A 16231-nucleotide genomic window follows, 5' to 3' on the forward strand; every position below is an offset into this window, starting at 1 on the left:
TAGGTTTTCCTCAAATGTATCCACCCGTTAATTACCAACTAGATAGTGGTGTCCTAATTTTAAGCAACTGTGGCCTGACATTCGCTTTTCCGGTAGCCGATTCAAGTCATCCATCCAGAAATCTCAGAATAATTAATTTTTGTTCTTTTGCTTAAGCTTGCTTGGGGAGCTCGTTGCATGCTCTTGTGCTTTCTTTTTTAGCCTCACTTCGCTAACGAAAACCAGGCTATACAGTGCAAACGCGGAATCAACAATTTGAACATTTAAGGCTTTAAACTAAACGCCGTAAAAGATACGTTTGTGTCGGTTTCCAGACTTTTACAGACGCTGGGGAACACGTTCAGTTAGTAAAATCGAAATAACTGGGGATTTACCCTAAATCTAACAATTGAGAAAGATGGACGACTTGTTTGTCAATCGAGTGTGAAAATGAAACAATTACAGAAGCATTTTAGTTTTAAAACTAAAGCTATTATTCGGCAATATTATGAAATACTTCGATTGTACTGGAGAAAAAATCAGCGCTTAAACGGCCCCGACTTTTTCCAGGCAAATGGCGTCTAGTGAAAAATTTAGCGGATATTTTTGGCTGAAATTATCGCCAGCAGCTTTTTTTGATATAAAAAGTATGCCAAATGAATTTCAGAAAAATAGTTGAAGCCGTAAGTCCTTCAGAATTCAGCTATGAAATTGTTGTTGGTTATGAGAAGTGGATTAATGATTACTAAAGGGGAAATGCTTCGATCTGTTATCAAACTCTCTTAAGCAACTGTTTAAGGAAATGTATGAAGAACAGTGTAGAGAATTTGTATGTTGATGTTGGGATTTAAAGGGTTAAGTTACAACGTTAACTCTCACTTGCTCTACTTGCAGCCAAGTCGTCCAGTCCGTCCAGCGATTCTGTACTGCCCATCAGTCTTTTCTGCATAGATCGGCGTTTCCTGCTTAATTTCTTCATCTTCGTCGGTTCGCCGTTGGAGTAATCATCTCTGTCATCCATTACCCTGTCGAAAGCCGTCCGCTTTCTCCTGTGGTTATAAGCAACAAATCGCTCTCTTCAATTACTTCAACAACAGAAAAAATTCCAGCTTTAAAAAACATGCCGTGGGGAATTACCGGCCCACCTAAGGAGTGTACATGTTTAAAATACATCAAAAAGAAATTGCGCTTCATCACAACAATGTCATATGATTTGAACTGGTTACTCCACAAAGAAGCTGCTAGCTGAAACTGAAAACTCCACCCTTCTTGATCAAGAAGACAAAGGAGGTGCACACAGGGTGTGAAAACCCACGTGCAAGACACAAGACAAAACGTAATTTACATTAGAAAACTAAAGTCTTTTCCAGCTGAGGTTTTCACGTTTAAGCTTGATTTTTCGTTTACCTTGAATCTTTACAACGACTGGGATGATCCGAACGATTAACATTTCACGCTATTTCTACTTTTAGAAGTAAACAACGAGAAAGAAAAGGAATTGTCCATGTTACCGAAAAGTTCACGGAGATTCCCTATCGAGTCACCAAACACCTGTTAATTTGTAAACCACCAGCGTCACTTTAACTACGGGTGATCAGTTTGTGCAATAACTCTTCTACAGGTGTCATTCAATCGGCGACATGGCTTTATGAGGGCAGCTTAGTCCACTTCGTTGTTTATATCCTAAACCACGCCCTATATCATTAACTTTTGGTGTTACTTTACAGACTTTGAGACGGAATCCAAGGCAGGAAATCGAGTAATTGTAATTCTCAGTGGACAAAAGTCCTGTACCAGAATAATTTAAAGAATATTGCATTCTTTTTTACATTTTTCAAGGGTTAAAGATGTAATTAGTTATTTGTAACAACACCAAAGAAAATTTCGCATGGAAGCCCAAGAAAATGAATTCCCTGGTGGATTCTGTCTTAAAACACTATTTGAAAACAAACATGAGAAGGAAACAAGACAACTGGTCCACAATTGGTCGTCACCGTCTATCTCGGACTGTATTTTCCTTCGTCGTAATTATTTTTCTAAAAATAAAGCTCAACTTAGTGTATATCAAACCCTTGATCACCGCTTAATACAGGTGACACAAATGGAAAACCCGGCCTCGTTGGGACGGCCAAAAGATGGCCGCCACCGCCGCCGCTCAATAGACGTTTAATTTCCCATTCTATGCTACAATTATTTCGGAACTTTGATTGAGGGTGGTCGCTTAATTAATAATTATTATTCATTCAAAAATAATTTTTCAGGAGATACTCAGCCTCATTCATTAATTAGCAATAAATGAATTCGGTTTTCGTAGGATATGAAGAATTAAGCAGATCGAGGAGGGTGTTATCCACCTCGGCCCTCGGCCTCGGTAGATAACACCCTCCACGATCTGCTTTATTCTTCATATCATACTCAGCCTCAATCATTAATTGCTAGTTAATGAATGAGGCTGAGTATCTCTTGAAGAATTATGGAGATCGATCCGTTGAGGCAATAGGCCTTGCATTAAAATTCTTCCAAATTTGGTCATCAATTATTCCTGTGCTTTTAGCCAATCAGAATCGGGGAAATATTTTGAATGATAATAAAGGAGGTTCAGTTGTACACGTCAAATATAAGTGCGTCTGTCGCTATCGACAGCCAGGATGGAAAAGAATTGCAAATTGAAAAATTGGGCCAACTTTTTGAGTTAGCATCACCTGCTGTCGAAAAATTACCAAAACCGAACATGCTTCGCTTTTCAAAAACACCCAATAGCAATCTGTTTTAGTCGTCTTCTATTTTGCACACACAGTCGACTCTCGATAACTCGAACCCTCGCTAGCTCGAACCTCACGCTAACTCAGGCCACAGTCGATTTTTCCTGGATTTCCTTCATACATTTACTGTAATTTTACCCTCGGTAACTCGAACCCTCGATAACGCAAACCTCCTGTTAACTCAAAGTAATTTTTGTTCCCCTTCATAGTATCATTTCTATACAATTTTACGTTCGATAACTGGAACCATGCTATAACCGCGTGACAAGTCGGGGAAAAAACCGTGTACTGAAGTCCGAAACATTGAATTTATTTCAAAACGACCGAGTCAATTCTTGATCTTAAATTTTTGGTCAATCCAGTTTAAATTCAGTGTCCGTTCCTGTGTACTTTTTTTGTTAATTGCATTCCCTCCCCGTTCATTTGCTTCTTTCGTTACTTCCGGTTATTTGCTTCAAACTACCGATGATACGAACTTTTTTCGATTTCCCTAAAAGGTTCGAGTTATCGGGAGTCGACTGTTCATGTTTTTTTTCTATGTTTGCTGTGTTATTTAAATTTTTCGATTAGTTTGGTGGCCAGGCCATGGGGCCTGAAGGAGTTGACTTCATGACATGGCCTCTTCAATTAAATAAAGCAGTTAATGCTCTCTCCTTAGAAACCATACTAGCCCGCCCACACTGAATTTTTTACACGAAAAACAAAGGCGAAGCAAGATTTCCAATGTGAACATTCCATCACTCATGGCATGAGAAAATGCTGCTTTTACCTGTTTTGTTAGTCCTCGATCAATTGTCTTAATTATTTGTACTGCACGATAAATCATTACGTCCAATTGGATTCTTACCTGACATAAATGATTCCCACAAATATCAGGATACAAACAATAACTATGACTAAGACGAGTCCCACAATAAGAGCGATGCTTGTTGATGATTCACCACTGGGATTTTGGGTTGGAACGACAGCGGGGGCTGGAAAATCAAAGAGAAGCCCAAAATTAACAGTATGGGCCATTTAGTTTCCGAGTTTCAAAAATACTCAATTTCCAGTGCAAGTCCAAAAGCTTTCTTGTGACGATGGGTTTTACTTGCATGAGAATAAAAATCATTTTCATAATTGCTTAGTATTTAGCCTCTTTTTGATACAGAGGCTTGAGGTAACTCGGAAATGACATATTTGAGTAACGTTGCCACGTGCTATTAGCCATTTTAATGTTCCCTTGAAAACTGGGTCATAGTTGGCTCGAACTGCACTATGGGTCTGTTTTAGAGACGAATTTTGACTCAGCTTTCTACGTAACTTCGTAAAAACCAATGAAAGAAGTGATAGAGTCCCCAAAACAGTTCCACAGGGAAATTCAACACAACAAAAGACCCCCTCACTCTCCAAACATCAAACGGCCAAACATGCGTTTCTTTTTTTTGTTTTATACCCATTATTACAAGGCCCGGTTTAAATGGAGAAAACCTGTCAATGCATGCCAGAAGGGTCAACCTCCCAGCCGTGTTAACTTTAGCGAGGGTCTATATGAGGAAAAAGCTGTCCCTGTTGCCCGAGCCAATAGCACTCGCGCGTGCTCTGATCATCTCACCTTCACCGAGTTCACCCGGCTGGCCGAGCCAAAAGTGTCTATGGAGAAGAGTTGACCCGGCAAGGAGGGTGACCCAACCATCACAAAAGGATGACAAGGTTAGGAGAGTCACCCTTCTAGACGAGCCAACTTTTTTGGTTCTCATGTAAACAGTTCGCCAAGTTTTGCAAGAAAATGTATGAAACGTTGGCTGGACGAGTGTAGCTGGGATAGGCGGGTGACCCATTTACCAACGTAGGTGGAATATGACCCTCTGGGTAAGTATAGTCCTAAATACGACTCCACTATAGAGGTATTGTGAGTCACTGTCAACATGCACAACAGTTCTATTTAGGACTACACTCACCCGAACGATCATATTCCACCTACTTATAAAATAGAGACCTTTAGATTCTAAGACGAGAACGACTACGAGTACGAGATTTTCTCTACAGTAAGTAGTGCTCGCGCGTGAACCAGCGTTATTTTGAAAACGTGGTAGCCGCCGTCATTCTACTACGAGTTTTAGTGAGAATGTCTTAGTGGCGGGAACAAGTTATGAAATGTTAGAAGTGTCAGCATTTTGCAATCGGGAGAGGGCTCAACCTCCTTCAATAACGATAACAGTGCTAACTTTTCTGGTGAAAAAAAGTACAATGAAGAATTTCGGGTTGTCTATTTTTTGACAACACGCCAAAAAACTTTAAATCAAATCTCGTACTCGTAGTCATTCTCTTTCTCGAATCTGAAGGTCTCTCTTGACTTCAGAGTACCAATGTTCACCACTCTTTACTATATCAATAATATTTACAAAACAAAGAAAAACAATAAATGGACCGATAATAAAATAAAAACAGAGACGTTATTCCAACTTTTATGTCTGCGTACGAAATTCTGTGGTCCGACGAAAATTCTCTACAGAAGTGTTTTTAATGACCAACGTTGGTGCTTTAAAGTTTTATAAAACGAAATTTGTAACTAGAAATTCTTGAATTAAACGGTTTTCATTATTGCTTTATCTATGATCAAATTGTTAACAATACTCTCCAATTTATGATACCTTAATCAACACATTCATACCTCAATTTTGGCTTATCACTATAAGAGCAATTACACAACAAGAACTATACCTGTTTCAACCGGATCAATCCAAGGACTTGAGCTGTAGACACCCTGCAAACAAAATTGTTTACAATGAACCTGTATTAAGCTGAAAACCGCGGAACTCTCACCTGCGTTCCCTAGAGGAGTTCGCTTCATTCAGGCAAAAAATAGGCCGATTACTTTAGCAATGACAACGCGACATCAAATGAGAAGGCGACTGAACGCAAAAAGGACTAAACTTAACCATTCTACCATCCGTCAAGTTTGTTTAAGATTTGCGCATGCCGTTGCCACCATTATCGTGTTGTCTTCGCTTGGTCTGTTAAATAAGGACAGAAAGGATTGATACTAACTGAGGATCATGTCCGGGTACTAAAGGGCGTCTGCTAAGCACGCCTAGCGATCATTCATCGTACCAAACGACCGTCTTAACAACAGGGAAGTTTTGGCGGAAATGGTAAGGAGTGACCCAATATGTAGTCCGTTTGTCGTAGTTTCCGCGGTTATCACAGTTTTTAGGCTTCTGCAATGGATTAAATGTACAAGGAGTTGACCAATTCAATAAAGCCGTAAAATACACTAGAACGCCCCATCCGTAAGGAAAGAACAGAGATTTGAACTCTACGTAACTTTGTATCTTTCTCTTACACTTTTTCGCGCTCGCACAAAACCGTCCGCCACTGTTGAAATTTCGCCGGGGTATTTTAGAGAACGCCGAAAGGCCGGTGTCCGCCGAATGAATCTGAAGGTTAGTGGTCTGGGTTAGGTAAATGAGTGAATCAGGTTCTATTTAGGGTTATTATCCTGGGCAAACTGACCTGAAATTCGATTTACTCAGTTTCATAACCCTAACCACAAAAAACTTTGCAGTCATTCGGCGATCCGCAAAATACCCCTGCCGTTTAAAATTTATCCTTATATCAGTAACACTCGCGCAAAAGGGTTCGTAACCTAAGGTTAACTGATAAAGAGGAACAAGCCACGAAACATTTAAAAAGTTAAATTAAATTATAAACAAATAAGATAACAGTTGATGAACTCTAACCTCGTTAACATAGGCACGCAGAAACACAGCATACAATGTCCCCCCTTCCAAAGGACCGTTGAAAAATTCAAAAGGTCTGTTGACATCTTTCCTCCTTCTCCTGATAGTTTTGTCTTTTGCTCGACTGGATCGCCTGCTATCTCCCACGGTGAAAGACTTGTAATCATGGAAGTCCATGGCATTGAATTCAGCCGCTATGTACGGGACTAAAGTGGGCTTTTTCTTTCGTGCTTCATCGTAAGTGTAGAGATCGTCTCCTTTGTAATCATCTGGCGATTGAGCTGGTACGGCCTTGCCTTTATTGTCTGTGGCCAATTCGATCACTATCACTTGGTAATAACTAAGAAAAAAAAGAGGCTTTCCTCATTTTATTGGTACATAAAAAGAATTAACGATTTTGAAAATTTTAAGGAAATCATGGACGGAGCACAGAGCAAATAAGTCAATTAGGGAGGAACTGAAAGTGGAAGGTCAATGGTTAGAAAACTTTACAAAAGCTGGAGTATTTTGGTCATTTGAAGAGAAGCGAGGGCTTGGGAAAAATCATCTTGGAGGGAAATATAGACGGGAAAAGAGAAAGACGAAGACCGAGAAGGTGGTGGAAAAGGGACATACGGGATGTTTTCGACATGTCCTGCAATGAAGGTGGAAGATTGGCAACTGACAGAAGCTGTTTTACCTGCGCGGTCAGGGATGTAACCTCCTATGGGGATAAGCAGTTAGAGAAGTAGTACACTCCTGACTAATGGTGGGCTCCTTGTAAAACTCGTTTATATGACCGGATTGGCTGCGGAGCTTCTTAAGATTTTACAGAGCTCCACTTGTTATGGGACATAGCAACTTTTTCGATTTGTACCCATGGGTAAGTCCGTATGGAGACTCTGGGAAGGAGGGGAGGGGAGTATCAGACACAGCCTTTGCATTTATCTCGAGGAAAATTGCTTTGGCCAACGTCAGCCTACATCTATGGTACTAGACGTTCATTAGTACTTGTTAAAAACAGGTTATTCGCTGACCAGTATCATATGATCATATCGATGGCTCAAGTATCCAATCCATCACGTGTTTAATGAAATTGTCCGCACTCCAGTTAATACAATTTTCTTTTTGATTACAGGCTCAAATCTTAATTTAACATTACTGTAGTAGTACAGCTCTGGTTGGTAGTTTGACTGAAGGAGAAGATTTAAAGAAATAGGAAAAGTACAGGCGACGATTAACAGCTGCTAAGAAGTAGGCATTAAGAACCACAGAATTGACGGGGGGGGGGGGATACCCCATGATTGTACAGAGTCAAACAAACAGGGCGTATGGAAACCTCCTACACCGCACATTTTGACATTTGACATTTTGATTCGTGGTAGTGGGCAAGATGAGGTATGTAAAAAGTACTTACAGGCTCTCCCCATTCTGTCATCCCACCGTTTTTCACTCGCTTGCCTTATCGTGCTCACCCGCTTCTATTTTACGCTCGTCTACTCTAACCGGAAGTATGACAAGTTGACAAGGTTATTTTGCGTCAGTCAAAAGTAGCGAAACAGAGTAACGTTTCAAATAAGTGTTGAATTCACTTGGGGTCAGTTTTGTTTTACAATTCTATTTATGCGCATCTTGAAGATTTTATAGTGTTGAAATTTTACACCTTGGAAAAGGCGATGACTTTCATACCTGACTTCTCCATTCTCATCAGAAGCTTTTGCCAACTCTACTTTAAACGAGTTGCTCTGGATTGCTCCTTTGTCAGGAGGTGATATCGGGACCAGAGGAGGAGGAGCTGCGGTAAACAAACAAACAAACACTCGAGTTAAAAGATTGAATAGATAAATTGCACTAACAATCAACATATCTTCTCTAACGTAGGTCCCCTGAAAAGTTATTTTTTTCTTTTTATGGGAATAACTTCACGCGCGTTTTATCCAAAATTCGACTAATTTCCTGAGCCGAAATTATTAGGATTTGACCAAAACGCAAGTGAAATTATTCCTTAATTACTGTATTTGATTAACTATAAATATCACAGGTGACAAATTGCGCTCCCAATCGTGGGTTTTTGACTTGTTATTCCTGGTTAATCGTATCGATCGAGGACTCCATGCTCTGAAATGTTGAGACCTTAAATTTTGACTTAAGTTCATAATTTTTAGAATTTTTCCACAAAATACCTGACAGGTTCCTTTTTGGTGTGCTCTTTTGTGCGTTTATTCTAAAGCGTCTTTTAATGTCTGACATCTAAACTCGAGAGCAAAGTTCCAAATTTTTTCGTTTCTGCTCGGTTCCCTAAGTACGATGACGGATTGGAGCTACAATTCTGGACAATCGTCCTTGGGACAATGACGCAGTATTCATAATTTTCTGTCATTTCTGGCATCCCTCATAAAACAGTGCTTCCTTTTCGAAAAGTTCTTGTAGTTCTCTCTCACCCACCCTATACAATGTTGAATCTCGGAAAAAAAAATTGTCGATACACACGTCCAAAGATGTTCGTGAGGTGGGGGGAAGGGTTGGGAATGTGTGAATTGAAAAAAGCCCCACAAATAATGCAAAAGCGTCCCAAGACTTAGGTCCATGATAGTAGACCTTAAAGGAAATCTCAAGAACAAAACAAAAGGCTCTTTTTGGTGTTGACCGCACGCAGGTTAGAAGTGCCTAACTGACGACTTGGACTAAAATCTTAAACACCGGAGTCCACAGAACTTAAGTCCAAACGAGCTATTTCTATACTATAATTGTCCTTTTGAAAGTTACGTGCAATCCAACTGTACCAAGCGGTGTATTTCACGAAGGCCACCAATAAAAAGATGAGTTTCTTGTTGTTTAATTTTTCGTTGAACAAAGGAGTAGAGGCCTTCAGACGCGACGAAGAAGACGACTACGAGGAAAGATTTATGCTTTCGGCTTTTTACACGTATTATCAAAAAATATACACCCCGTAAAGTTTCTATTAATTTCTTTTTACTTATTTTTCACGAGAAAAGGTAACACGATATTTCTGTTGAAGGAGGTTACCCCTCTCTCGATTGCCCGATAGCAAGATCTACTATATTTTTTTGGCTAAAACACTCCAGACGACGGCTATCACGTTTTCCCGCCGAAATGACGCTGGTTCACGCGCGCTCACTACTTGGCATCTCCTAGTCGTTTCAGAATCTAACGGTCTCTAACATACCTTGTAACAGCCTCTCATCTTACTCCGCTTTCACAACGGGCCAATATAAAACTATAATTTTTAGTGTTTGGGTGTTTGGTAAAAAAAAAAAAAAAAAGAAGAAGAAATTTCACAGTCCACCAGGGATCCAATACAAAGCTGTGAGATTCAACGAGTTTTCCAGAATTTCCACAGAAAGTGTGATCTCTGAATTTAACCGTATCAAGAAATGGTCTTTTGTACCGGATCAAATTCAACAAAGCAATAGCCCTTTGTCCTAGGTACTGCCACCGAAACCACACCGAACAGTCTGTGCATGATCGATTAACGTTCGGCGTGACAAATTTATAATATTAGGGGGGAGGAGAGAGGTTTTTGTTCTGACACGATGCTATTTTAACTGGGGTGCTGAGGGGAAAGTTACGCCAAGAGGTGCTTATTGTCAAGTAAAACATAGGGGTGTGTGAACATTTTCTGTTTGCTCATCTCAACTACTATAGCTCATGATTAATCTACAAGTGAGCACACAACGCAGGCGTATATATTTTGCGGGTCGAGCGGGAAAACCGTTTTAGTTTCGATCGGATCGTAATAATGTGAAGGAGTTTTATTGTGGCACTCCCAAGTTCTTTTCTACTGAGCGCTCTGAACAAAGCAAACGATGATACAAGTAAATGACTCACCGCCAGGTAGTGTCTGGTTTTCAATCGCAACAGAAAGCGGTCCTATCCCGCCACTTGATTTGCAAGCCACGGATATTCGGTAAATACGAAAGGGCTTCAAGTTTTCAATTGTGTAACGTTGTCCTGGTACGTTGGGAATTCTTTTCGTTTCTTGGTTGTCTTTTTCGTAGTATTTCACTTTATATCCCACAATTTTACCGTTGGGTTCGACAGGTGGATACCAGGACACAATCATTGACGTTGAAGTGATATCTGTTAAAGCTACGTTTAGAGGAGGTCCACTGGGAGCTGCAAAAATCGGTAAATAAAAAATATATCAGCCACTTGTTAGTAATCAGAGCTGCAAATAAGAGGCTGTCATCGGACAATGATCGACTGGTTATCCACTCAATCCATCGTTGTTCTTTTGCTTTTGAGTCCGTCAATAAGTCGTTTGTACGGTGCCGGTAACCAGTGACTACGATTCAGTGGCATCTGCTCGCATTCATTAAACCAGCTTTCTACAGTAAGTAGTTGATAATAGTTTGTAGAATACGTAATACATCAAACAAGCTGATTTCTAGTCGATTTGATGTTTCGTCTGTAAATGTTAACATCACCATTTCTTGTCGCTTGTTTGTGTTCAGTCGGTCACGTGCCTAAGCTTCTCTCCGGTCTCACCAATATAAGTGGACTGGCAGTTGTAGCATTTGTTCTTGTATACTACTCCCTGTCTTTCTGTTCGCAGTTGAAGAAGGCTACGGACGAACATGAGCGATTTCACGTCAAAAGACACTAGTTTGTAGTCGTCAGGTATCTGATATGTCTTCATGGCGTCAATTAAGTTCTCAGAAGACTGTAGTTTATGTCGAGCTTCGTCACTCAAAAGTTTTAGTACATTAGGTATTTAGACAGTTAATAAAAATAGGTAGTCCATACAACTTGGGTGGCTGCTTGGGTGGCTGAGAAGCACTACAGCTCAGTCTGCTGTAGCGTCGAAAGTCGATTTTTTCGGTTTTCGTCATTTTTTTTTTTTTAATAATTGTTTTATTGAAATCACACTGTCAAAGTTATAAAGAGGTACATAATTACGTAATAAGGAATTGAAAAAGACTGAAAAAAAAAGGGACGGGACGAAGTGTAACTTACAACTGACATTGACTACATAACTACATAGAATTAATCAATCACAATTTTTTTGTTTGGCAAAGTCTGAGAGAGCAGGTGCTTTGTTTTCGTCATGTAAGTGACTGTAGTTTGTTGTTAAGTTTGAGTTGCAGTGCAGCGGTTGGATCTCAAGTTCTTCGTAGGTCTCAGGTAGTTTTGTCGTTAACAAGTGCGTCCTTTTTGTCATTGTACTCTGCCTTGCCCATAACCAACAGTCACCCGTCCCTTTGCAGGCAATATGACAATATCGAGAACTTATTTACAGACTCTGGGTAACTAGAAGACGAGGTGCTTCTAAAGCCACATTTCAAATTGACACCTTATAAAGGCCAACAGTAAGTGTTCAAAACGTTACGATCGTTCGACATTAAACTGAATATCGGGCTAAACGATATATTACTGTTTTCTATAAGCCAAGAGTAACTTCGAGTACAGCAAATATATGAACAGTTAGAACCACTGAAAATTAAGCACACGCTTAGAACTATGTTCATTGAGAAATAACAACAGTTTGAAGAATGACGTTTCATACCTGCATCCTTTGTCATCCCTTGCACAAAACTGGGAGCCCCACTCAACTTCCTTCTCAAGTTGTACGCCACAACAGCAATGGTGTAATTCGTGTAAGCCTTCAGATAGGTGATATCGGTGATAATCGTTTCCTTGACACTTTTCGGTAGGGTTAAGTTCTTTCGAGTTGAGTTACCGCTAACCGATCTCCAATAATACAAGTAATAGCCAATCTCTCCATTTGGTTCTTTAGGCGCTCGCCACCACAAATCAATAGAATTTTTGGTTGTTCCGTAAATTGTCACCTCACGAACCTTGGAAGGCGCTGAAAGAACAATCAACGGTTAAAGGGATAGTGTGATGGTGGTTTGATCAAATTATTTCGTTCGGAGCTGGTCACCAAAAACAAATACTAATGAAGAGGCGGACGAATGAGATTAAGGCGATTAACCGTTATGTTTTCAAACGTTATCTCCATTGCCTTAGAATATATCAGGTTCCTTTTTAACTGTTTAGGTAGGACCCAACTGCGAGTGTCCACGCCTTTCAAATATCTCCTTTCACGTTCTCTCTTTTATTTGTCCCTCTTAATTATCACGCTCAGAAGACACGAAACTGTGTTGTCATTTAGAGGTAATTTCAATCAATTAAAGAGATTTTTCTCCGAATAATATCAACACAGAATCAAGAGAAATGCTCATGAGAATTAATAAAAAGATCACCAAAGGGGAACATTTCTTGATCTTTTGACACATTCTCCTGTATTAATTCTTCAAAGATATGTATGAGGATCAGTCGGAAGAATATGTATGTGGACATTGAGTCCTTGAGGGCTAAAATAAGAAACATACCTGTCTCGTCAGTCTTAACAGAGACACGAGTCTTCTTTCCTCCCCCGGCTCCTGTGAAGGCTTGAACTTCAACTTTATAGCGAGTGTACGGCTTTAGGTGAAGCAGACTGGTGCTGGTGTTAAGACCAACATCCTTGGACAAATCTGAGCTTGATGCACCATAAAACACCTGGAAACAGACAACGAAAACTTTAAAAAAAAGGAAATAATAATATCATTTATCGTGGCTGTGCCAAACAGGACTTTCCAGTCGGAAAAGTAGCTACTTTCCTGAGTATTTCCCACCAAAGTCGCAAAGCGTTCGCATTTTTCCGTGTTTTCTGCATGTTAAAACTGAGTGCAACGCTGGACCCGGTACGTTTTTTTTTTTTTAATCTAGCAGAGACCGGATGAAACTTACTTTGTGTAATTGTGGTTTTCATCCTGTCAAAATCAAGTCTTGCTGTTGCTGTTATGTTCCAAGGTCGATTAACGTTAACATGAGGTTAAATACATATTAATCTGGGTCTCTTGTTCTTTTGTTCAAATAATTATCTCAAAGAATTTACTCAATTCTTTTTACAACACCCAATCAAATTGTCGACAAAAAAATTGGTAACCTAAATTTTGCACTAACCTGCTTTGAACAACCCGACCCTTGGTCCCGTTTCCCGAAATGCCCGATAACTTCAGTTTTCGGGTCCAAAGGAAAAGTTTTAAAATCAAAACCTGTTGAATAATAGCACGGTTCCTAGCTCATAAACCAGTCAATTTTCCTACGTTAACTCAGTGGCCGTGTCATTGTATCATCTTCAAAATGATTGAAACTTTGATCTTCAATGCAAACACGGTAAACATGACAGCATTCCGGGCCCAGTTACCGGGACGTTTGAGAAACGGGCCTCTGGATTCACCGAGGTCAAGCAACAAAAAAATTGCCTACGCTAAGAAACCTACTAAGGCTACACGCTATCGATTTACTAGACTTTTCGAAAGTTTGCTAAGCAGTCAAAACTGAAACAAGTGTTATTGTCGGCGCCATTCGCAGACATAATTTCACTTGAGCGCGAAGCGTTTTCTAGACTTTCTACGAAAAGAAGCTCGATATTTCTGAGAAAAATAAAGAGGTTGAAAAAAAATGCACTTTATTTGAGTGTATTTAGCACGAAAGTACTAACTGGGACACTATTTTTACGTCTCCAACCGAGATGGGACAGCCATTTTACGTGGTCATCCGAGCCACGAGAAGGTCTAGCTTCTTGCAGTGCAAAGGAAGTACCTTCATTTCTCAGTTATTTTAAGACCCCGAGTATTGGTCCGGCCTTGGGAATCGAACCCTCGACCTTCCGCTCTGCAGTCAAGCGCTCGACCGACTGAGCTAATCCTGGTTGGTTTTTTACGTCCTTGCAATTGTATTAAAAACTTAGAGGTAAATGAATATCTCAAACCTCTGCACCTTAGAGATTTGACCGCGTAAAGCGCGCACTTGACTTTTCGCGGGGAAACCTGGTACCCGTTATGGAACTTGAGTACAATGACCTGTACAGTAAACCTGGCGCCAAATATCCCGTACTTCACTTGTTTAAAAAAGGATGCTGATGTTTGCAATGAACGGAGCGCAGTATTGAGCAACATACCTTGTATCCTTTAAGCATGCCATTAATGTTCAGTGGCTTTTTCCACGAGACCTCAATGGAATATCCGCTCGTATTCCACGCACGCAAATCTTGTGGTTCCGATGGCACTGGTAACGAAAAAGTGAAACACAATAACTTCACTGACGTAATAAACCATTGCAAGATGACGTCATTTTACTACCACAATACTTCAGGGTTCAAATTTTTTGTTCAAATGGAGGCCTTTGTACCTGAACCTCGCTGAGATGACCAATTTTTTAATATTACGGGTAAAACGAAATGAATTCTGGTAGCAGTAGCAAAATGCCCCCATCGTCCAAATGTCCAATGTTCCATGGATATAAGTGTTCCCTTAGAGTTGTCGGTTAGACGTTCGACTGTAAGGAAAAATCCCTGACATTATTTTTTGTAAGCAGCTAAGTTGAAAAAATAATAATAATAATAAACGAAGGGGACAATGTCGAAACGAATCTATTTCTGAGATACTACCAACAAGTTTGAATAAATTCTTACATCCGCGACGCCGCGACCGCCGTTGTGCTGAAACGTTCAGTTCAACAACGGTGAAATCACCGGTATCCACAGCACCTTTCAGCAAATGTAGCGCACGCTATTATGCTTTATAAAATAGCAACCTTTTGGCTTCGCCGACAAAGATATATACGGCAGCATATTTGCCCTTTTCAGGACTAAAGAAAAAGAGGAGTTAAAAAAATCAGCGCAATGCAAGATTTTCCACTTTCGCTCCCGCTCAGCTGACTAGAAAAAGCAAAACAGATAGCTCTTAAGGGTTAAATACCTCCTTCGTCCGTTGAGTAGTTACGTGCAGCAAAAGGACCTTTTCCTACTGAAGTATATGCAGCTAATTTAATTGTGTACTGTGAAAACGGTTCTGCAAAAGAAATAAAGCAACTCCACAACATCAATACTAGATACCTTAATCAATATATTCTATTATCAAGCCTCCCATCAAAAATGACAAAAAAAAAGAAAAGAAGAGAAAGAAAAGGAAAAAAGAAAGAAAAAATCGTGGTCAGAAGGGGATTCGAACACATAACACAAGTCCTGGGTGTTGTCTGCATATATGATACATTAGTAAAATTCTACTCGTATACCGTTTTCTTGCTGGCAAATCACGATTTTTTTGTTTTGTTTTGTTTTTCACTTTAGTACCTCTTTGCAGCTGCAAAACTATTGTTAAATATGCATAAAATAAAATAGAGAAAGTTCAAAAAATAAAAATAACTTGGACGTTTGAATCGATACAAAGCACAGACCAGCACAGCCACATGCGGTCGTAGCTTGCATGTTTAGAAAACTGAGACGTGATAGATAGTCAAAAACCTACGACGAACAGATATCGACTGCAACTTCGCAATCTTATTCCCAGGCCAAAGGGAAAAAGCCTGTCACAAAACTACATCCAACACATCGATAACACATCGAATGCAACTTTGACTTGTCGTCGACTTTCCAACTCGCGATGACATAGTAGTTACAGCTTCCTTAAATGAAAAAATGACCAAAAACCTAGTAGAAAAATTAGAAGGCTCACTCTCGATTCCTATTTGCTCTGGAAGTTAACTCGCAACTTTACACCTCGTAAACTGTCTAATCTGGCGGCAGAAATATTGAGTTCACCTTCTGGGCCGAGTAGTTCAAAGCTGGGTTAAGATGAACCAGGGTTAGTGCGAGATTTGAATTCAGATTTGAAAGCTTAGAAAGCATTTCGGTTTAATTCTTTTTTTCTACAAGTTGATGATTGGACGCTCTAAAAATAGCACAGAAAATTATCCGAGAAAGTGCTTTTGAACACA

The 16231-nt window shown here is 39.9% G+C and overlaps 1 protein-coding gene across 3 annotated transcripts in view; it reads right to left on the bottom strand.

The window, feature by feature from the left end:
• The window catches only part of LOC140930576 (receptor-type tyrosine-protein phosphatase S-like), a 45306-nt gene that overhangs the window by 17693 nt on the left and 11382 nt on the right, over nucleotides 1-16231 (bottom strand). For 2 of the 3 annotated variants that reach the window (XM_073380298.1, XM_073380297.1), the window contains 10 exons: nucleotides 15214-15306; nucleotides 14415-14521; nucleotides 12799-12967; nucleotides 11970-12272; nucleotides 10292-10579; nucleotides 8132-8237; nucleotides 6464-6803; nucleotides 5445-5487; nucleotides 3589-3715; nucleotides 859-1028 (listed from right to left, as the gene is read on the bottom strand). In XM_073380298.1, coding sequence (XP_073236399.1) covers nucleotides 859-1028; nucleotides 3589-3715; nucleotides 5445-5487; nucleotides 6464-6803; nucleotides 8132-8237; nucleotides 10292-10579; nucleotides 11970-12272; nucleotides 12799-12967; nucleotides 14415-14521; nucleotides 15214-15306 — 1746 coding nt within the window. The remainder of the gene's footprint in view (nucleotides 1-858; nucleotides 1029-3588; nucleotides 3716-5444; nucleotides 5488-6463; nucleotides 6804-8131; nucleotides 8238-10291; nucleotides 10580-11969; nucleotides 12273-12798; nucleotides 12968-14414; nucleotides 14522-15213; nucleotides 15307-16231) is intronic. The other variant, XM_073380299.1, reaches the window with a different exon arrangement.

The sequence above is a fragment of the Porites lutea genome, chromosome 3 (genome assembly GCF_958299795.1).
Source record: "Porites lutea chromosome 3, jaPorLute2.1, whole genome shotgun sequence".
Classification (NCBI taxonomy): Eukaryota; Metazoa; Cnidaria; class Anthozoa; order Scleractinia; family Poritidae; genus Porites; species Porites lutea.